The 23,178-nt window shown below is 42.6% G+C and overlaps 1 protein-coding gene across 2 annotated transcripts in view; it reads left to right on the forward strand.

Annotated features, from left to right (window-relative positions):
* The window catches only part of LOC120018848 (fibroblast growth factor 12-like), a 63,695-nt gene extending 44,812 nt beyond the window's left edge, over positions 1–18,883 (forward strand). For both annotated transcript variants that reach the window (XM_038962068.1, XM_038962067.1), the window contains exons 3-5: positions 3,705–3,808; positions 17,646–17,844; positions 18,704–18,883. In XM_038962068.1, coding sequence (XP_038817996.1) covers positions 3,705–3,808; positions 17,646–17,844; positions 18,704–18,849 — 449 coding nt within the window. In that variant the 3' untranslated portion in view covers positions 18,850–18,883. The remainder of the gene's footprint in view (positions 1–3,704; positions 3,809–17,645; positions 17,845–18,703) is intronic.
* The last annotated feature ends 4,295 nt before the right edge of the window (positions 18,884–23,178 follow it).

Below are 23,178 nucleotides of genomic sequence, written 5' to 3' on the forward strand. Positions count from 1 at the left end.
CCACTACTATCAGTGTCATTGTTCTCCTCTCTGTTTTCTCAAACAATCTGTTAACTGTTGGGCCAGGAGCATTCCCGTCCATCAGTCTGGTGGGAAGGGGATCTGTCCCCTCCTTGACTTACATGCAGTATCGGGCCTAGAGGTACACAAGTTACGTGCATGCACACCATGGCTTGTGTTCCTTGTGTGTGTGCACACACACACTAAAGTGACAGTTTAATAGATACAGGAGTCACTTGATAGAGTTGAAGTCCAGAGCAAAGTGTTGGCCCTATAAGTCACTTTTATCCAAAGCGACGTAGTCATACAGTACTTGCATACATTTTTGTATGGTGGGTGATCCCACCTATCGAACCCACAATCCTGGCATTGCAAGGGCCGGACTCTACCAACTGAGCCACAGAGGGCCACTCATCCAACCTGTGTGCTCTTGGAGTGAGGCACAACATGTTGCCAAGGACAGAATGAAGTGGAGGGAGCTCATTGTGTCTCAATAGAGATGAAGAGTATTAAGTAAGTAGTTAACCTGTGCTTGGTCGATTCACACTACGATTATTTCCCTATAGCAGAGTGTGTGTGTTAGCGCTGCAGCACACACTGTATTGCAGGGGCGAGATTACCTACTGTACCTGGCAGTCGTGAAATGGTAGAGAAGAGTGGGCGGCGGCAGCCGCAGTTCCCACAGTAACTCAATTCGCAACTCTGCTGAACAAAAAAACGAAGGAAAGTCAAACTTCCTCTTCCTTTCTCCACTGCTGTACCAGCGGGAGAGAAGAAGAAGAAGAAGACCTCTCGTTGTATCAGAATGAAAATATCATAGCATATGAGTCTCCAGAGCTTCAGGGGAAGGAGAATAGAAGAATCAACAGCTGGCAAGATGTTAAGCTTATTTCGTTCGCATCTCCTACTCATATTGAAGAGATAGATAGAGAAGCCAGAAGTAAACCCAATGAGCTCTATCAGAAGAGAGAAGAAGAGAGGAGAGGAGAGAGGAAAGCTGATAAGAGGAGGATGGGAGAGGAGGGGAAAAGAGGTAAAGATGGCTGAAATAGAAGAGAGGAGGAAAACAGGGCTGAGGAGAGGAGAAGAGGGGCAAGGAAAGGAAAGGAAAGGAAAGGAGAGGTTGGAGACGGACCAAAAGCGATCTTGTTTCCCAGCCCAAAACGACTGGCAGTCGCCTGCACAGTTGTGCTCTTTCAGAGTGAATGGATGGTGGGTACAGTACAGTATGTGTTTTCGTGGAGAGAGAGAAGATGAATGCCTGGTGAGCTGTGTAGCCGGAGGGCTCCTTCTTCATACAGGAGCTCAGTTGCACCCACTCATGATGCTGGAGTATTTTTGCATCCCCTCCTTATCCCTTTGTATTTGTGTCCTTGCGGATTATTTCACCTATCCCTCTCCGTTAAAAAAGTATAACTTTTATCTTCCTAGCCCACATCGAAGCATCTCGAAAGGCTTCGTGTTGTTATGTGATCCTTGAAAGATCGCCGAAGCTCTTATTTGTGAGTTTTGGCATTATGGAGCTCCAAGGTTGGCATTAACATGAGGTTTATGGGCTGCCCAAATTACAGTACAGTGCTTTTTTTTCTGGGCTTTAGCTCAGAATCCAGGAAGCAGTGGTGAGAAATGCTGCCAGGTCTTAGGATGGTTTTGAGGATATGATGTTAAAGGGAAAATCTGGGATTGGTACATCTGTTTTTGAACCTTTTTAATGAATGATTTGATACATAGCCATTCATTCTTTAAGAAATAGAATTGATAAATGCCTCATGAGCTTAGTTCAACTGTCAACTTAAATAGAAGCTTTCTTAACTCCATTGTTTGTAAACAATGTAATTGTAAACAAACACTGTATAGCTTAAAAATGTGATTATGGCCTGGACTCTATCCATAGCACTTTGGACAGCTGATAATTCCTGGGATGCTGGCCCATGTTGGCTCCAGTGCTTCCCGCAGTTGTGTCGAGTTGGCTGGGTGTCCTTTGCGAGGTGGACCATTCTTGATACACAGTGTTGCAGCTCTTGACACACTCAAATCGGTGCGCCTGGCACCTACTACCATACCCCGTTCAAAGGCACTTAAATATTTGTTCTTGTCAGTTCACCCTCTGAATGGCACACATACACAATCCATGTCTCAATTGTCTCAAGGCTTAAAAATCCTTCTTTAACATGTCTCCTCCCTTCATCTACACTGAATGAAGTGGATTTAACACGTGACATCAATAAGAGATCATAGCTTTCACCTGGATTCACCTGGTCAGTCTGTCATGGAACAAGCAGGTGTTCCTAATGTTTTGTACACTCAGTGTATATTGAAAGCAGGTGCTTCCACACAGGTGTGGTTCCTGACTTAATTAAGCAATCAACATCCCATCATGCTTAGGCTCATGTATAAAAATGTTGGACAGGCCATTATTCTGGCTACAATGGCTATATCCACATAGGATGACTATTCCCCCATCCAGAGGGCATGATTGGTCATTGAATGGTTTGATGAGCTTGAAAACGATGTAAACCTTATGCCATATGGCTGTCTCGGTCACCAGATCTCAACCCAATTGAACACTTATGGGAGATTCTGGAGCGGCACCTGAGACAGTGTTTTCCATCAACAAAATACCAAATGATGGAATTTCTCGTGGAAAGGATGGTGTCACATCCCTCCAGACACTTGTAGAGTCGATGCCAAGGTGCATTGGAGCTGTTCTGGCTCGCCCTATTAAGACACTTTATGTTGGTGTTTCCTTTTTGGCAGTTACCTGTAGTTAGACAAACTACTATAACTTGATTGATAGCATGACATGGTTTGGTAGCTAGTTATGAGGCTGGGAGATTGGGAACCTATCTAGCTGGCTAGCTAAAGCCAACTCATAAAATGGTAGGGGCTAATATTATCACCGGCAGCTAAAATCAAATAAAACGCTGTGTGTGTAACTCTACACTCTCTCTCCTCCACTGGCCTATAGGCATGACGCCCCTGCACAGAGTACACACACACACACATGTACACATTTTTTCAGTCTCTTTATCCCACACATACACTCACACGGACTCCACTTCACTCTCCCTCATGCATTTCTTTTGATCCACCCCCATCGTGCTTAGACATCCACACACATACATGCACAGTCACACGCACACACACACATAATTTCTGGGCTCTTGCTTCGCTGCTCTCCTGGCCTCTGGTATATGTTATTCTTTTCTGCCTCCAAAGGCAATTTGTTGGCCAACCAAGGAGCCTGTCGATTTTCACTGAGTGAAATTGAATCAGTGCATCTGACAAGGGAGTGTTGTCACATTCCCCCCTACACCTGAGGTTCGTATCTGATTCGCTTATTACCTTTTCCCCTTATTCCCTCAAAGATCCACCATAGATCACTTTCCTTCCACAGCCTACCTTATTCAATACAATGACCCCCAGAGAACACTGAACCTGGTTTCCATTCAGTCAACACCCTTCCGAAATGTGAAAGTCACAGTGCTGTGATGTTGCTCTACTGCTGTACTGTATTTAAATAGTAAGGTGGGTAGGAATGAACTGTGACCTTTATTATACCTGTGTTCATTCTCCCTATCCCTTCCTGTCTTTCTGTCTCTCTCTCTCTCTGTCTCTCTCTCTCTCTCTCTCTCTGTCTCTTTCTCCATGTATCTCTTCATGTATCTCTCTTTTTTCCTCCCCCTGTCTCTCTCTCTCCTCAGCTCTGTTTAACCTCATCCCGGTGGGGCTGCGGGTGGTGGCCATCCAGGGGGTGAAGGCCGGCCTTTATGCAGCCATGAATGGAGAGGGCTTCCTCTACACCTCAGTAAGTCCTGCCTCTGCTACTCTAAAACTTGACTGACTCTGAGTGTGTTTTTTGTGTGTGTGTTTGTTTTTGTGTGTTTGTGTGTGTGTGATTATATTCTAGATGTATTAAAACTTGTTCTAGAAAAAGTCTTTAGTAACTGGTACTTTTGTTGTACTGGATAATACGGATTTAGTACTGTGTACCAAGTCAGTTTAGATTCACTGTAGGTCTGCATTTGAACAGGTCTGTATTTGTTCGTCCCAAATGTCACCCTATTCCCTACATACACTCTTAGAAAAAAGGGTTACAAAAGCGTGTTGAGGCTGTCCCCATAGGATAACCCTTTTTGGTTCCAGGTAGAACCCTCTCGAAAAGGGGTTCTTCAGATGGTTTTCCTATGGGGACAGCCAAATAACCCTTTTTGGTTCTAGATATCACCCATAGGGCTCTGGTCAAAAGTAGTGCACTGCATAGGGAATAGGGAGCCATTTGGGATGCAACCTTTGTCTCTTCGGTTATTTATGGATAATAGCTATTTAGTGTCTGCCTCAGTCCTATTCTCTTTCCATCTCGAATTTCTATCCGTTCCCTCTTCCTTTTCTTCTTCCTTCCTTTCCCTCCCTCCCTCTTCTCATGTTCCCTATTTCTCCACCTACGTTACCTTTTCTTTCTCCAGTCTGGTGATATATAATCCTCTCTTCAGGTCCCATATTCATCAAGTGTCCCAGAATAGGAATGCTGATCTATGATCAGTTTTGCTTTTAGATCATAAGGAATCAGATTATTATGGACAGGGAGAACCTGATCCTAGATCAGCACTCCTACTCTGAGATGCTTGATAAATACTGGCCCATGTTTTCCCAGTATGTTTTTGGGGTCATCCTCCGGGAACCATGAGAAATAGTACAGTACACACACACATAACAACCACTCTCCAAATGGAGATTTTATGAATGCTCTCTGACCATAATACACTCACTGAGTAATACACTTACTAAACAGGTGTTTCCTAGATGTTTGGAAAATACCATTACCCCCCTTATTTTGGAGCACTATAATGTATCTTGGGACCATGCTTATAGAGAGGGGAGGGGGGTACTTTATTTCTTGGGTATTTTAATGGCCAAGATCAACAGCAGATTTCAAAGGGGAAGGACAAATCCTTAAAGAATGGAATTGCAGAGGTTGGAGACATTCGTTTGTTTGACATCCCAACATAAAGCACAGTCTCGCTTTAGACTTAGAAAAACGGGTTCCAAAAGGGTTCTTAGGCTGTCCCCATAAGAGAACCCTTTTTGGTTCCAGGTTGAAGCCTCTGTGTAAAGGGTTCTACCTGGAACTCAAAAGGGTTCTACATGGAACTCAAAAGGGTTCTACCTGGAACCAAAAAGTGTTCTTCAAAGGTGCTATGGGGACAGCCGAAGAACCCTTTTAGGATGTAGATAGCACCTTCTAAGAGTGTACAACAGGTCTCTTAGCGGTTATATCTCTGCGTGGCTCTTAAAGAAGGGAAGAGTGGGTCCACTGACTTTGTATGCTGTGCTGTGGGTCCAACCCTAATAAGTTATTGATGCCTCCATCTATAAAAGTTTCAAATGCAATTGCAGAGAAGGGGGGTGGGGGGGGGGGGTGTTCTTTCAGTGTCAACAAGCAACCATTATTTTATGAACAAACCACTGTCATTGGTCTACTCCGCCATCAGTGTTTTCTCAGATCGAGGTCAAACATATTTTTTTGAGTTGTCCACGATGTGAATTTCATAAATACCCGACACATTATAGTCAAATCTTAAAATTAATCAATGTTAAAATGTACTTGACTGTCTTGCAATATTTTTTGGGAGCAGTACTATCACAAAAAAAATCTATTAAAATGTCAGTCAAAACTTTCCACAGCCCCCCTCATCTCCCCACCTCACCAATAGGCCTACACCCATTAATGCACTAAGCCAGGGATCATCAACTAGATTCAGACGCGGATGGTCAGGGGGCCGGAATATAAATACAATGATGATCTGTGCCTTGACTTGTTATATTTCATCGCTGAAAATGTCTGTTCACATAAACTCTTTTTGCCAGGACCCTGTCTTTCAAAGATAATTCGTAAAAATTCAAAAAACTTCACAGATCTTCATTGTAAAAGGTTTAAACACTGTTTTCCATGCTTGTTCAATGAACCATAAACAATTAATGAACATGCACCTGTGGAACGGTCATTAAGACAATAACAGCTTACAGACGGTAGGCAGTTATGAAAACTTAGGACACTAAAGCGGCCTTTCTACTGACTCTGAAAAACACCAAATGAAAGATGCCCAGGGTCCCTGCTCATCTGCGTGAATGTGCCTTAGCCATGCTGCAAGGAGGCATGAGGACTGCAGATGTGGCCAGTGCAATACATTTCAATGTCTGTACTGTGAGACGCCTAAGACAGCGCTACAGGGAGACAGGACGGACTGCTGATCGTCCTCGCAGTGGCAAACCACGTGTAACAACGCCTGCACAGGATCGGTACATCCGAACATCACACCTGCAGGACAGGTACAGGATGGCAACAACAACTGCTCGAGTTACACCAGGAACGTACAATCCCTCCATCAGTGTCAGACTGTCTGCAACAGGCTGAGAGAGGCTGGACTGAGGGCTTGTAGGCCTGTTGTAAGGCAGGTCCTCACCAGACATCACCGGCAACAACGTCGCCTATGGGCACAAACCCACCGTCGTTGGACCAGACAGGACTGGCAAAAAGGGCTCTTCACTGACGAGTCGCGGTTTTGTCTCACCAGGGATGATGGTCGGATTCGCGTTTATCGTCAAAGGAATGAGCGTTACACCGAGGCCTGTACTCTGGAGTGGGATCGATTTGGAGGTGTAGGGTCCGTCATGGTCTGGGGCGGTGTGTCACAGCATCATCGGACTGAGCTTGTTGTCATTGCAGGCAATCTCAACGCTGCGTTACAGGGAAGACATCCTCCTCCCTCATGTGGTACCCTTCCTGCAGGCTCATCCTGACATGACCCTCCAGCATGAAAATGCCACCAGCTGTACTGCCTGTTCTGTGCCTGATTTCCTGCAAGACAGGAATGTCAGTGTTCTGTCATGGCCAGCGAAGAGCCCGGATCTCAATCCCATTGAGCACGTCTGGGACCTGTTGGATGGGAGTGTGAGGGTTAGGGCCATTCCCCCCAGAAATGTCTGTGAACTTGCAGATGCCTTGGTGGAAGAGTGGGGTAACATCTCACAGCAAGAACTGGCAAATCTGGTGCAGTCCATGAGGAGGAGATGCACTGCAGTACTTAATGCTTCTGGTGGCCACACCAGACTGTTACTTTTTTGACCCCCCTTTGTTCATGGACACATTATTCAATTTCTGTTAGTCACATGTCTGTGGAACTTGTTTAGTTTATGTGTCAGTTGCTGAATCTTGTTATGTTCATACAAATATTTACACATGTAGTTTGCTGAAAATAAACGCAGTTGACCGTGAGAGGACGTTTCTTTTTTTGCTGAGTTTACATAGGTTGACCAAAACAGTACAAACATCTTCTGAGCATGACTCCTAATCTTTGGAAAGATTTGTTCATCGAGAGATGTATAGTACCTCGTCAGTGACATTGTTTTGAATAGTTCTCCAATCACTGCATCAGACTGAAGATCGATAAGCTCAAGTTGCAGGTCAGTGTGAGCGTTATCCACATTGAAGGAGAGGAAACCAACAGCATGTCATTCCAACACTTTGAAAATCCTCAAAACGATGAGAAAACTCACCGCTCAAAGCACGCAGCAGCGATGTATACTTCTCCCTCTGGTCATCTGATAGGAAACGTCCTAGTAGTCTCAGAAGGTGAGTGAGATTGTTGGCTTCTACTTGGCGGGTCAGGAGTAGTCATTTTCCCTTGTATAGCCTTGTCAAAGCCTTCATCTGATGTGCAAAAAGGCCTTGTAGTTTGGAATTCAGTTCATTCATGAGGGCCATGATGTCCATAGTGAAGGCAAAATCAGCCAACCATTCTTTATCTTGCAAAAACTCAGCAATCTCCGACTTCAGGTCCCACACCCTTCGAAGCACTTTCCCCAAACTCAGCCATCTCACGTTTGTGTGGTAGGGGAGATCTGTATGACCCGACTCTGTCTCTTCCAAAAGTGAGACAAACTACCTGTGGTTTAAAGATTTTGCTCTTATGAAGTTTACTACTTTAGTGACTATCCACAACATGGCTCATTTTCAGAACACATTTACAGAGCACCTCCTGAAGAAGAATAATGCAATGCAGGAAAATAATTTTCTGATCTGGATTCAGCTCAGCTACTTGATCTTGTATCCTTTTCAAAAGGCCAATGTGTTTCCTGTCAAGTTTGGGCACACATCTGTGCTCACACTGGATAACTTTTCAAAACGCAGTCCCAGCTTTGCCTCACACTTATTAGCCTCCTCCAATAAATACTTCCCTGTGGTTGTGCTCTTCATTGACTGCACTGAAGCAAGCTCCTCTGTAATTTCAAAGTCTGGGGTTATGCCTCGTAAGAATATCAACAACTGTGCTGTGCAATGTGCATCACTGCTCTCATCCAGGGCCAAGGACAAATAGGTGAAATCCTTTACCTTGTCTTTCAATTATTCTCTGCAATGTCCTCAACACGCCGTGTACCTGTTCGTCTTGACAGGGAAACATTTTGAAACAGCTCTTTCTTGTCGGGGCAAATTATTTCTGCAGGGTCAAACTTTCTTTAATGAATTCGCCTTCAGCAAATGGCTTGCTATGTTTAGCAATTTTGTGGGACAGTACATAGCTAGCTCTCACAAAACTGAATGCAGTTTTGTGAAAAGTCCTTGCTGCTTTTGCAACTGAGAAAGTAACTCTTTCGATGCACTTGCCCTCTGCTCAGACGACATATTCCTATATTTCTCTGCATGCTTCGTCTGGAAGTGCCGGGACAAGTTGTAGTCTTTCAAGACAGCGATGCTCTCTTTGCACACTAAGCACACAGCTTTCCCTGATACCTCAATAAAGAAATATCTCGATATCCACTCTTGCTGGAACACCCTACATTCATTGTCTACTTTCCTTTTCTTTGAAATATATGAACAACTCATTTTCGAGCAATTTCTAGCTAGCTACTATTTGTAACTGTGACGTGTGTCAGACTCAGTCACTGTCTGTCCTCGTGCAGTTGTTATTTATACGTGCCTTCAAAATTAATGTCCCACAAGTGGCGGGAGTTAAATCATTACACAAAGGTGAGTATTCATTGGGCTTTTAAAACTGTACTAATGCAAATTCTTTGTGATATGAGCATGATTCCGTGGACCGTATTGAATCAGGTCGCGGGCCACATACGGCCCCCGGGCCAGCCCCCGGGCCGGCCTTTGCCCAGGCCTGGTCTAGCAGGTTGACGTTTATTGTCATGAATCTTGCCCTGGAGGCATAACTGACTGATTTTTGCTAGATGGGCCAGCTGCAATTCATGATCCCTTTTTTTTGCTTTTTGGCCTTAGTTTAAGGTTAGGGTTACGCATTAGGGTTAAGGTTAGGTTTATATTTCATGACTTTATGGCTGTGCCAGCTAGTGACCACTCTGCAGAACCTCTAGGGCAAGATTCATGACAATCAATGTTTATCCTGCGTTTATCTATGGGGAACAGGGTTGATGTGTTATGCTCGACCTGCTCAGTTTTCCACCACAAAACACCAGAAAATGGCCAAAAAAAGTAGAACCAGCTCACCTGCTTTTACTCTGTGATTTGACTATTAGATGTTCAATGTTTCTTTTGTAAAAAATATTTTTAAAGGACTATTTAAACCAAAGTGAAATAAGAGTTCAGTTCACGCTTTTGTCAAAGCAACAAAATAAACTAGGGCTTTACAATGATGGTGAGAACTCTGAGAAATGTTGGGGTTAAGTGGTTTAAAATCTTCCTCAGCCAGTCTTTATTCATAGTAAAAATGTAATTCTCCATGTGGACTATATGAAAGGGCACTAATATACCAGGATTTTAAAATGGAGTATTGGTGCACAATTTCTACTTAAAATATCAAACGGATGCAAAAGACACTCTTTTAGTGGAATGACCCAGGAACCAAAAGGAAAAAAGTGTGATCGCGGGGTGCGATCCTGTTGATTGCTGTCTTGCTTGTTATACTGAGGTGTTGTTGTCGGGGTATTCGTTTTTTTGACGTTTTGCTTAATCAAGATCTGTGGCTGACGAAAATAACCTTTGTAGCTACGTTTGCGTTATATAATGTCATAAGTGTGACAGTGTTATCAGGAGGATGAGACATTTGTTGCTGGAGTTGATGATGATGATGGTTGGTGATAAGAGTGTAATAAGGAGGCTCTGGCTGAGATTCCCTCCTCCGTTTCAGAAATCGATCGATGGCAACCATGACGGGTAAACAGTTGATAGTACGGGTATCACAGCACAATAAATTGAGTGGCTGGGTCATTTATCTTCCTGCTTCAATAATAATGTTTCATGTTATCAACCATTTATTTTTGCATCGTTCTTTAATTTCTGTTTTAAAAAAATGAATAATAGTATTTGGAGCTAGCACAGAATATTTGATTCTGGCTTCCGAGATGAATTCCATTGTATTCTATTGTTTCCAGAACAGGGACTGAGATATTATGACATAAAATACTCCCTCTTATTGGAGAGAATAGTGACCAATGACTCCAGCCAATTGATCTGATACTATAGCCTGCATTGTATCTCTCATCCCACCTTCCCCTGGCTCAGCCTTGGCTCCCCCTATTAGCCTAGCTGTCTCTAGAGTGGTCTCCCTGTTGATTTACTAAGCCTTAATCTGCTAACGTGGCTGTGGAGAGGGATGGGAGAAGGGGGAGCATTTCCCTGTCCCCCGTCCCCCAAATACAGTGAGATGTGTTGGGTGGAAAGCTGTCTTCAGCTTGCCCTGCGCTGCTTGGAACTGAGCCTTATTACTTAGTCAGTGTTCTTCTTTCGTATAAAGTGAGCTTGGTAACACAGCCTGCAAGTATAATGCTTCAACTCAAAATAACTGTTATTTACTCAGGAATTATAAGGGGGGGCATACATGATTAGCAGAAGTGAATGTTAACATCCAGTGGAAGCAGCCTAAGGCGGGCAATCGGGGTTATTAAACCTTAGAGGAAGAACTGCTTTCATTGTAGGAGATAGAGATATAAAGAAGGGAAATGTTTGGATTGGATATAATAAGTTCATTAGAAATAGACAATCAGTGGAGCCTCCTCAGAGGAGGAAGGGAAGGCCATCCTTAGTGAATTTCAGAAAAATGTAAATAGTGAAACAGTAAAAAAGTTATGCTTTTTAGATACAACTATACTAAATATATTCACGTCACCAAATAATTGATAAAAACACACTGTTTTGCAATGAAGGTCTACAGTAGCCTCAACAGCACTCTCTGGGGTAGCACCATGGTGTAGCCGGAGAACACCTAGTTTCCATCCTCCTCTGGGTACATTGACTTCAATACAAAACATAGGAGGCTCATTGTGCTCACCCCCTTCCATAGACTTACACAGTAAGTATGACAACTTCCGGAGGACATTCTCCAACCTATCAGAGCTCTTGCAGTATGAACTGACATGTCGACCTAATCAAAGGGTCAGAGAATTAATCTAGTACAAAAGCATAAGCTACAGCTAGCTAACACTGCAGTGCATAAAATGTGGTGAGAATTTGACTCAAAGAGAGAGAGAGACAATTGTTGAACAGATTTGAACAAATTAAATTGATCAAAAATGAATTAGAAGCAAGAGAGAGAGAGAGGAGAGAGCTAGCTATATATATGCAGCTAGCTATTTTAGCCTACTCAAACACCCGGCTAAAACATAGAGGGATGCTATGTTAGCTAGCTGGCTATGGAACTCCAACATTGGAACTCTTCCAAGTCAAGGTAAGTTTTTGTTTTTATTGATTTATTTCCCTGTGGCCCACCGGTGTAACTGCTAAACTGCTTGCTGTACACTCTGGTGCATCATTGTAGCAGGTTTATTAATGCGTTAGTTCTAGTAGCTAGCTATGTTGACCAGGGGCGCATCTTTGGTTTTAGAAGTGGGGGGGACATAACCTGGTGGTGGGTCTGGTGCTCATTTCCTGCATTTCTACTAGGGCTGTACACGACAAAAAAAGAATTGGTGAAAATGTTCCTATGTTTATTTTTCCATGTATAGACATGTGTTTTAATAAAATCAACTAGGCTATATTTACTGCACTGGTCTGATGCATTAAGCATGCTGTTTGATTAAATAATTAAGACACACAAATGACTCAAGAGGGAGCCAGAGTTCAAGATTGCCTAACCAGAAGAATTAAAACTGTTCCTGACCATCCTCCCTCTGCTGCTGGCCTTCGCAGATTCTGCTGTTAAGCTCCTGAAGTTGCCGGTAATAGGCTACACCAGCGGTCGGCAACCTTTTCCATTTAGAGTGCCAATTTATCTTACCATTTCTACCAATCTGTGTGCCAGTTATGATTTTGATTTGTACATTTTTGTGGAACAGTTTCATTTAATTTATAATAGTCTTTGTATCTCAAAATCATTGTCTGGGGTTAATCTACATTCTATCTAAATGAAAATTATACAAATATAAAATTAACTTTTATTGCCATTGCCAACTATGTAAAAATAGCCTACATAAAGCCAACATAAAAACATTGCAGCCTGCAAATTAATATCCTATAAATCACATTGGCTACTCATGTCCTGTCTGCAACGAACTTGAAACATTGTATCACCTATTAACTGGGTTGCCGAAACTCGCACTAGCAAACTTGAAACATTGTATAAAATATTCTGGGCCCTCAGTTTCCTGAGCCAGTGAGCTTGGGACAGACACAGCTGTAGGCTATTTGTGCAAGGGATAAGAAGTAATCAGGTATGACTTTTCCACTGGAACAGAGCATTACATTTTTCCCTTTCATGCCGAGTGGTTATCGAAAGAGAGAGAGAGCTGGAAATATTGTTAAAACACTGTGAGGAACTATTGTCATTCTCAATTTATTCTAAAAACATACTTTGTTTACTTGCTGTTCAGAATTATGCTGAGAAGCTCCACAGCTCATTAGTGGTGGTGAGTTAAGACGATCAGAAATACTATCAGACATCCCTAACTGGGCACGTTTATAGGCCTACATTTGCACGCAGGCCAGGTAAACTAGTCCTACTTCTATATCCATATTCAGGTGCAGGTCCTTACTCAACGTTGACAGGAGCATTTCAAACGAAAGACGATCAATATATTGACAAAATTCATAAATTGAATGTAATAAACAAAAACGTGTTTCTCACAAGTGTAGCATAGGTTGTGAGTACTGCAAAACACATGTCCAATCCGACAATGAGAACGGTAAATAACTGTAATAATAATATATCGACGGCATTAACAGAAATTGCCGTAAGTTAACGGTAAATGTGGGCTACTACTGGTGATATATGTAATTGGAAATTGATAGTCACACCAAACAATGCACACAATGAAGTTATGAAACAATGAATACCCACGAAAGGGCGGGAGAGAGCGCATTCTGGAGAGAGACGTACGGGCCTTGTCAGCCACAATCCCCATAACTTGACATTTCTGCCAACAATTGTGAAATTGTGGGAGGATAACCAACCTTCCAATTAATGGACATGTTTCTTAGCCGCTATAAATGCTTGGTTACACAGTTTCTTCAGATAAGTCTCCAGTATCAACATTTCCAAGCAAACAAAAAACAGGGAGAAGGGAGAATCTGTAGACATGCTGAGATAAAATAACATACTCTTTGAAAGAATTCAGCCAGCCTTCACAAGATCATAACATGCAAATATGTCCCCTTTTGTGTCCCTCGGCTTCTTCACCTGCGGGATCGTCTGAGACCAGCCACCCAGACAGCTGATGAAATTGAGGAGTATTTCTGTCTGTAATAAATCCCTTTTGTGGGGAAAAACTAATTCTGATTGGCTGGGCCTGGCTCCCCAGTGGGTGGGCCTGACTCCCAAATGGGTAGGCTGCGCCCCTGCCCAGTCATGTGAAATCCATAGATTAGGGCCTAATGAATTTATTTCAATTGACGGATTTCCTTATATGAACAGTAACTCAGTAAAATTGTTGCATGTTGCGTTTATATTTTTGGTCAGTATAGTATGCTCTATGGATGGTCTTACACTGCAGTAATTTATGTCTGAGAGTACATGAACATGACTGGGAATTCAAATGTATGTGTCCATTCATCATCATCAATAGTGTCTCCCAGGTCTTCCTCACAGTTTTGTTTGACATTTGTGTCATCAGGAAAAGCCTCTATCAACCTTGGATACAGTTTGGGAATCAACTTGAGGTTTGTCAGACTGCCTTCAAATCGTTTCATTCTTTTAAGCTTCTTGCTTGTCCAGTGTTTGCTGCACAGAGAGAATAAAGTGTTGTATCTGGAAAAGTTCAACTCAGAGCCGTCACAGACTGGACTTTCCTTTTTCATGCCCCCCTGTCCCAAGTGAAAGTTGCGCCCTTGATGTTGACTATGATGTTAGCTAATATGGTGACAACGATGTAGGCTGTGTGTAGAGATTAGCGGTTATGGTATGGCATGGAAAGTTTTTTTTTTGCCTGGTCACAGACAGATGTTGTATTGTGTACTGAAACGGTGAGAGGAGGAGAGTGCGTAGATGCGAGAACAAATTATACAATGAAGAAATGATCATGCTGTTTGTATGTGGCTGCTATGAAAGTGAACTGTGTTTGCGGTGATCAGGGATGTATTCATTCTGCCAATTCTGTTAAAACTTTTCTTAAACGGAAGCAAACGTAACGAAACAGGGATAAACATACCTGAATTTGTCCAATAGAAACTCTTGTTTGCAACTGTTGGACTAATGATTACACCATAGATCAGCTTGATGCAGGTAAGAGTGTGTCAGGTGGTATTGAATGTGTCACTGTCTGTCACCTTGATTACTCAATATTTTCTCTCGCCCTTTGCATCTAGGTTGTAAACTTTAATTCGTAGGGTAAATTGTAACAACCTCCAATATGCTGTAATAGAAATAAGGCCATGCTCCAAAAAAAATCAGCCTCCCTCATCTTAAACGTCACCAACCGCCACTGTAGACAATGTACGTTTTTATTCATTAATGTGATCTTATATCTGAATAGAGTGATCTGGATTGGGTGGTCAGATGGTGATATAAAAAGCCATGGCCCTTGACTAAATGTCACTGTCTATTTCATTGCATGTAGTCTTCTACTATATTCTCTATGTTTTCTTTTCCATCCCTCAATTTCACACTGCTCTCCCTCCCTCTCTTCTCCCACTGTCCTCCACGCTGTCTTCTTCACAAAAACATCCCTTGGAGCTCAAGGAAACATTACCATCTGCTGAAATAATGGAGGGGTGATGGTAGAGATAATGTTGTCAAATTGAATTTCAGAAAACATTAAACAGGTCGATCTCTGTCTTTTCGTCCATGTCTACAGCATGTGTCAGGTGTGTGTGTGTGTGTACATACTACTTGAGGTGTATTGTGCTCTGATTAATCACATTCTCCACCCTGTGCACCTGTGCACAGCTCGAGGGTACTATGACAGAATGGCACAGTCGTCCAATTCCAAGGCCTGGAAAAAAGGAGAAATCTAGACCAAATGTTACTCTCTGTAGTAAGACGTACACTCTTAGAAAAAAATCGTTCCAAAAGGGTTCTTTGGCTGTCCCAATAGGATAACCCTTTTTGGGTCCAGGTTGAACTATTTTGGTTTCCATGTAGAACCTTTTCTTCAAATGGGGACAGCCGAAGTACCCTTTTAGGTTCCAGATAGCACCTTTTTTTCTAAGACTAGGATCTTCTAGAGGTCGACATGGATTGTTCTGCTAAAATTCCACCATTGTTTTGGATTGTATACATAACCAACCTGTAATACCCAGTGGATGGGGATGTGGGGAGGATGTGCTCATTGTGATGTCTGGATGTAATGTAATGTAGTCATAGCAAACACCCATAGCCCATCCTCCTAATTTCTTACATCAACAGCCTCCACTGGTAACACCCCTTCAGGCGAAAACCTGACATACAGTGCATTAGGAAAGTTTTCAGACCCCTTTTTCTTATTTTAAAATTAATCAAATAATTTCTTCCCCTCATTAATCTACACACAATACCCCATAATGACAAAGCAATTTTGTTTTGTTTAAAAAAAAAACATTTTGCAAGTGTATTACAAATAAAAAACGGAAATATCACATTTACATAAGTATTCAGACCCTTTACTCAGTACTTTGTTGAAGCACCTTTGGGAGCGATTACAGCCTCGAGTCTTCTTGGGTATTACGCTACAAGCTTGGCACACCTGTATTTGGGGAGTTTCTCTCATTCTTCTCTGCAGATCTTCTCAAGCTCTGTCAGGTTGGATGGGGAGCGTCGCTGCACAGCTATTTTCAGGTCTCTCCAGAAATGTTAGATCGGGTTCTAGTCCGGGTTCTGGCTGCGCCAAGGACATTCAGAGACTTGTCCCCGAAGCCACTCCTGCGTTGTCTTGGCTGTGTGCTTAGTGTTGTTGTCCCGTTGGAAGGTAAACCTTCGCCCCAGTCTGAAGTAATGAGCGTTCTGGAGCAGGTTTTCATCAACGATCTCTCTGTACTTTGCTCCGTTCATCTTTCCCTCGATCCTGACTAGTCTCCCGCTGAAAAACATCCCCACAGCATGATGCTGCCACCACCATGCTTCACCGTAGGGATGGTACCAGGTTTCCTCCAGACGTGACGCTTGGCATTCAGGCCAAATAGTTCAATCTTGATTTCATCAGACCCGAGAATCTTGTATCTCATAGTCTGAGAGTCCTTTAGGTGCCTTTTTGCAAACACCAAGCGGGCGGTCATTTGCCTTTTTACTGAGGAGTGGCTTCTGTCTGGCCACTCTACCATAAAGGCCTGATTGGTGGAATGCTGCAGAGATGGTTGTCATTCTGGAAGGTTCTCGCATTTCCACAGAGGAACTCTGGAGCTCTGTCAGAGTGACCATCAAGTTCTTAGTCACCTCCCTGACCAAGGCCCTTCTCCCCTGATTGCTCAGTTTGGCCAGGCGGCTAGCTCTATCTAGGAAGAGTCTTGGTGGTACCGAACTTCTTCCATTTAAGAATTATGGAGGCCACTGTGTTCTTGGGGACCTTCAATGCTACAGACATTTTTTGGTACCCTTCCCCAGATCTCTGCCTCAACACAATCCTGTTTCATAGCTCTGCGGACAATTCCTTTGACCTCATGGCTTGGTTTTTCCTCTGACATGCACTGTCAACTGTGGGAACTTATATAGACAGGTGTGTGCCTTTCCAAATCATGTCTAATCAATTGAATTTACCACAGGTGGACTCCAATCAAGTTGTAGAAACATCTCAAGGATGATCAATGGAAACAGGATGTACCTGAGCTCAATTTCGAGTCTCATAGCAAAGGGTCTGAATACTTATGTAAATAAGGTATTTTTGTTTTCATTTTTAATACATTTGCAAAAATTTCTAAAAACCTGTTTTCACTTTGCCATTATGGGGTACTGTGTGTAGATTGATGAGGAAACATGTTTATTTAATCAATTTTAGAATAAGGATGTAACGAAACAAAATGTGGAAAAGAACAAGGGGTCTGAATACTTTCCGAATGCACTGCAATGTAAAATCAATGTCCATTTTTGGTTAATATTTATTTTAGTTGTCAACAAACGTCTACTTGAAATAAACAAAACTTTGAAATCTTGTCACTGATTGGTTAAAATTAGTGTTCGTTGACAACTTTTTGCCTTCTCAACTAAGAATTCCATTGATGTTTGACAAATTTTAAACCGGTGGGCTAGATCTTTGAACACGGTCCTCTCTTTGTTCCTCAGGACTTGTTCACAGTAGAGGCGAAATTCAAGGAGTCTGTGTTTGAGAACTACTATGTCATCTACTCATCGACGCTGTTCCGGCAGCACGAGTCTGGCAGGGCCTGGTACCTGGGCCTCAACAAGGACGGCATTGTCATGAAGGGCAACCGGGTGAAGAAGACCAAGCCCTGCTCACACTTTGTGCCCAGACCCATCGAAGGTGAGACCCGAAACACTGTCTGGCTGCCAGCCAGCCACACTCAGGGCTGGATTCAAATGCAACACCTGCCATAAATCAAGTCAAGGTTTATTTAAAGTGCATTTAATAGGAGTCATAACACTTTTACAAGCCATAGCTATGTTAATGAAGCATCTTTGTATCTGTTTATAAATGACCCAGCAGGCCAAAATTGTCATGGGACATTATAACGACATATTCTGTATGGGGTAATGTCAGATTGCCAGATTACAAGAATTCTGTTTGTTTGAGAAGACCTCAATTTGCCTTTGATAGATTTGAGTCCTCAGACACAGGTACCCAGATAATCCATTCAAGTTTGAGAAGCTAAATGACTTCCTCGGTACTGGGAGGCAGGGTTAGGGTCAATTTTATTTGAAGTCATGCAGTTCAGGAAGTGATCTGAATTTTGAAATGTTTTAAATAAATAGGTTCTTATTTTCAGTTTATTGAGTAATTATTGAAAATTAAATTGGAATTTCAGTTAATTTTTTGAGTTGACTGACTTCAATTCAAATTGACCCCAACCCTGCTGGAGGGCAAATGTAGGTTCTAATGTTTTGTGTGTTTGAACTAAACTAACTCTAAACTAATGCTGAATCTCTCAATTCATCTCCTCTGTTTTTTGTCACTCTCCCTTACCTCCTTTATCTCCCATACTCTCTCTCTTTCTCTCTCTCTCTCTTATTGTCTTGTCTCTCTCCCTTCCCTTCTCTCCCCTCCTGCTCTCTCCTATATCTCTTTACTGCATAAATATTCCATCTCTCTCTCACTCCTCTTCACTCTCTACCTCCATCTCTCTTTTTTTCTCACTTGTCCCCCTCCCCCGCCCTTTCTTCAGTTTGCATGTACAAAGAGCCATCGCTGCATGACATCGAGGAGAAGGGACGCTCACGAAAAAACTCAGGGACTGAGGCTCCCGCTCTCCTGAACGGAGGAGAAAAAGGGGTGGGGCAGAACTCCACAGTGCAGGATGGTGGCTCATAGCCTGCACATCGCCCCACGTATTTCTTACACCTTGTTCAACGACAACAACAACGACGATAAACAACAACAACAAACAACAACAACAAAAATAGAAGAAAAAAATACAATTACGAAATTCTTGCCTGTGAAATATTTTAGAAAAAAATGGGAGAAAATATTTTTCAATCAGGACATTGAATTGACATTTTATGCAAAAGCCTGATATGAGTGTGGCACCAGGGAGTTCGTCCTCCTCATCATGACAATGTCAATGTTTCAAAGTCAAGCTCTAAAATAAGCTTTAAACCATGGTAGTTCACACACGTTGATTTTATGAATGTAACAGAACTTTCACTTACTACTTTGTGTTGTTAGAATCATGAATAAGCATTGTATTGTAATTGATTTAGGGCGTTATTCAAACAGATCAGCTTTAGTCGACATCCGCATAGCAGTTGTTTTGGCGGTGCCGGAGGTGGAACTGCGTTAGAGCTGTCAAATCGACAAGAGGCTCCTGGCATTATACCTAAAACAGACATTGCTGTTTAAGAGCACTGGAATGTGAGATGTAATTTACACCTCGATTTGGCTGATCCTCATAATTTTGTTTTAAATTTGAGCGTCATTATTTCTATATAGCCTACACTTTCTCGTTCTGAACTTGGGTGTGGCTTTGTGACAATGATCAAGAGCAGCTGCTCACCGATTCACCGACAGCTCCAACGCAGTTACACCTCCGACACAGCTAAAACATGAGCTATGCGGGTGTCGGCTATAGCCAGTTAACGCTTGATCTGATTGAATCTGGGCCTAAGACTCTTTCCCCTCTCCCTCCTATCATTACTATAATTTTCCTTTTGGGTTGGGGAAGGGGGGTCATGGATGGGGGTTTGGCACGGGGAGGTTCGAGGGTCTCTTCTGCAGACACTGCCGTCAGAGGGGAATAGGCGTGTATCACGAATCCTGCTCTCTGATTTGCTATGATGCTCTCATGGGGAAGGGGACGGGCAAAGGGTATCACTGGGGTGGGGGGGGCGGGGTCACTGTACTTCACAGTACCAGCCATCTGTTGGGCTTGATGGAGTTAGCTACCTTTCCAACATTAGGCTGGTCACATGGTACAGTTTAGTATTATTGTTAGCCACTTGAGCTGATAGTGCAGTCACTGTTCTCCTGCACTCACAGAGCAGTCACATGCCGTGGTCAAGATGTCTGGGGTGCGGTCACGCTGGTCCAGAATTTTCCGTGAGACGGATATGTAGAGTTCTGATACTGCACATTGTACAGTAGTGAAGGGGTACACAGATGTTTTTTATGCCAAGAAACATTGTATGTACAGTATGAAATTCTGAAAAGGAAGTATTGTTATTGGTGTGCTCCTTTAAAAACCATAGTTTGCTACACTAAAAAGCATTTGATCAAAAGACTCAGACAATGATTTGAATGTGAGAGATGTGATGGACACACTTGAAGGATCCTGAATGAGGGGACAGCTAGGGCTAACGAGAGTGGTCAAAGGTCAAACCCTGATGTCATATGTCATGATACTTACTGCTGTCATCAAAACCTGAGTTCCACACCCAGGTATACCTTCAGACATCATCCAGGAAGTCCTTCATATTTCAGTGGGACCTCCACTTATAATAGCAATCTAGATTTTTGTGAGTTCTGCTAAAAGCACAGACTGCTTTCTCGACCATCCAAATCATACAATGTGTCATTGTATAAACCTCAGCATTCCTGTGTGATAAGTTGCACTACTGGGAATCTGTTATACACTGCCCTGATTCATTGTAGACTGGATCCACTGCTGGGAATATCTATACACACTGCCCTATATCCTATTGTCTTATTATCTCTTTACTTATCACAGTTAAACTCATCATGACTCGGTCAAGCAACACTGGAGGAGAGTTTTTAGATATGTTTAAATTAGCCTGTCAATGAGTCATGAGGTCTATGAGGTCGTCTCTGATTGGCTGCTGTGCTGAAGGAGGCCCGGCCTGAAAGCGGGTTCCCCCTGAATTTTCTTTGTGTAAATTGGTGATTTTGCATTTAATTGGTGTACTACTACTTATCCAATCACTCCTCTGAGAAGTCTTCCATTGGGGAAAATGACACCACCACTAGGACTAGTTGTGTTGGAGGGTTGGGTCATTGATATGAGGTCAGGTCCATGGCATACAGGCAATGAATGGTATGGGGCGAAAAGAGCCCTGCCTAAATGTGTACCGGTGTGTTTGGATATCTCATCAAGGAGCTAGGCCCTTTGTCGATCTCAACCTGACCATGTAGGCTAAAACTGAAGGGTGCGATTAATGCCATATTTACGGTAAATGGTCTTTCTATGTGTTTGCTAATGTTTGCACCTTTATTGAAACACCTTCATATGCATAATATAATAGAAAAACATTGCAAATAAACAGCAGGATGAAAAATATAACTGAACAATAAAAAATAATGATACCAAACCCCAGTCTCTTTGGCGTTTTATTGCTCCTGTAGTTTAAACAGGAGTCTTTGACTATTGAATGCCTTTGATCTGACACACCCACTGAATTTGATAAGTATACACTATGGAAGTTTAATTGCTAAATGTTTACGTAAAATGTCTTGAATGTTGATTCATGAATATAATGTAATATTAATCCATTTCCTATCATGAAACTACTCTACTACAAGTCATTAGTTTTAGGCAAACAAGGTAATTGGGTAATTTGCTGGACAATATTGTAGTGAAGTAATATTTGATATGTTTGCATATAATACAGTGCCTTCGTAAAGTATTCAGACCCCCTTGACTTTTTCCACATTTTGTTACGTTACAGCCTTATTCTAAAATGTGTTAAATAAATACAAATCCAATCTACACACAATACCCTATAATGACAAAGCGAAAACAGGTTTTTATACATTTTTGCAAATGTATAAAAAAATAAATAACAGAATATCTAATGTACATAAATAATCAGCCCATTTGCTATGAGACTCTAAATTGAGCACCGGTGCATCCTGTTTCCATTGATCATCCTTGAGATGTTTCTACAATTTGATTTGAGTCTACCTGTGGTAAATTCAACTGATTGGACATGATTTGGAAAGGCACACACCTGTCTACATAAGGTCCCACAGATGACAATGCATGTCAGAGGAAAAACCAAGCCATGAGGTCGAAGGAATTGTCCGCAGAGCTACGAAACAGGATTGTGTCGAGGCACAAATCTGGGGAAGGGTACCAAAAAATGTCTGCAGCATTGAAGGTCCCCAAGAACACAGTGGCCTCCGTCATTCTTAAATGGAAAAACCACCAAGACTCTTCATAGAGCTGGCCGCCCGGCCAAACTGAGCAATCAGAGGAGAAGGACCTTGGTCAGGAAGGTGACCAAGAACCTGATGGTCACTCTGACAGAGCTCTAGAGTTCCTCTGTGGAGATGGGAGAACCTTCCAGAAGGACAACCATATCTGCAGTACTCCACCAATCGGGTCATAGCTGTAGAGTGGCCAGACGGATGCCACTCTTCAGTAAAAGGCACATGACTGCCCGCTTGGAGTTTGCCAAAAGGCACCTAAAGACTCTCATACCATGAGAAACAAGATTCTCTGGTCTGATGAAATCAAGATTGAAATCTTTGGCCTGAATGCCAAGCGTCACGTCTGGAGGAAACCTGGCACCATCCCTACGGTGAAGCACGGTGGTGGCAGCATCATGTTATGGGGATGTTTTTCAGTGGCAGGGACTGGGAGACTAGTCAGGATCGAGGAAAAGATTAACGGAGCAAAGTACAGAGAGATCCATGTTGAAAACCTGCTCCAAAGTGCTCAGGACCTCAGACTGGAGCGAAGGTCCACCTTCCAACAGGACAACGACCCTAAGCACATAGCCAAGACAATGCAGGAGTAACTTCAGGACACGTCTCTGAATGTCCTAGAGTGGCCCAGCCAGAGCCTGGACTTGAACCCAATCTAACATCTCTGAAGAGACCTGAAAACAGTTCTGTAGCAACGCTCCCCATGGGGATCGATCATAGTTTGAAAGGATCTGCAGAGAAGAATGGGAGAAACTCCCCAAATACAGGTGTGCCAAGCTTGTAGCGTCATACCCACGAAGACTCGATGCTATAATCGCTGCCAAAGATGCTTCGACAAAGAACTGAGTAAAAAGGGTCTGAATACTTATGTACATTTTAAAATAAGGCTGTAACGTAACAAAATGTGCAAAAATTAAGGGGTCTGAAAGACTTTCTGAAGTTACTGTATACTCCTCACATGCAACTTGTAAGAAGACTAAGCAATTAGCCCATTAAATTAATTATCTGACTCCATAAAGATAATACAGCAATATGCCAGAG

The sequence above is a fragment of the Salvelinus namaycush genome, chromosome 23 (genome assembly GCF_016432855.1).
Source record: "Salvelinus namaycush isolate Seneca chromosome 23, SaNama_1.0, whole genome shotgun sequence".
NCBI classification, from domain to species: Eukaryota; Metazoa; Chordata; class Actinopteri; order Salmoniformes; family Salmonidae; genus Salvelinus; species Salvelinus namaycush.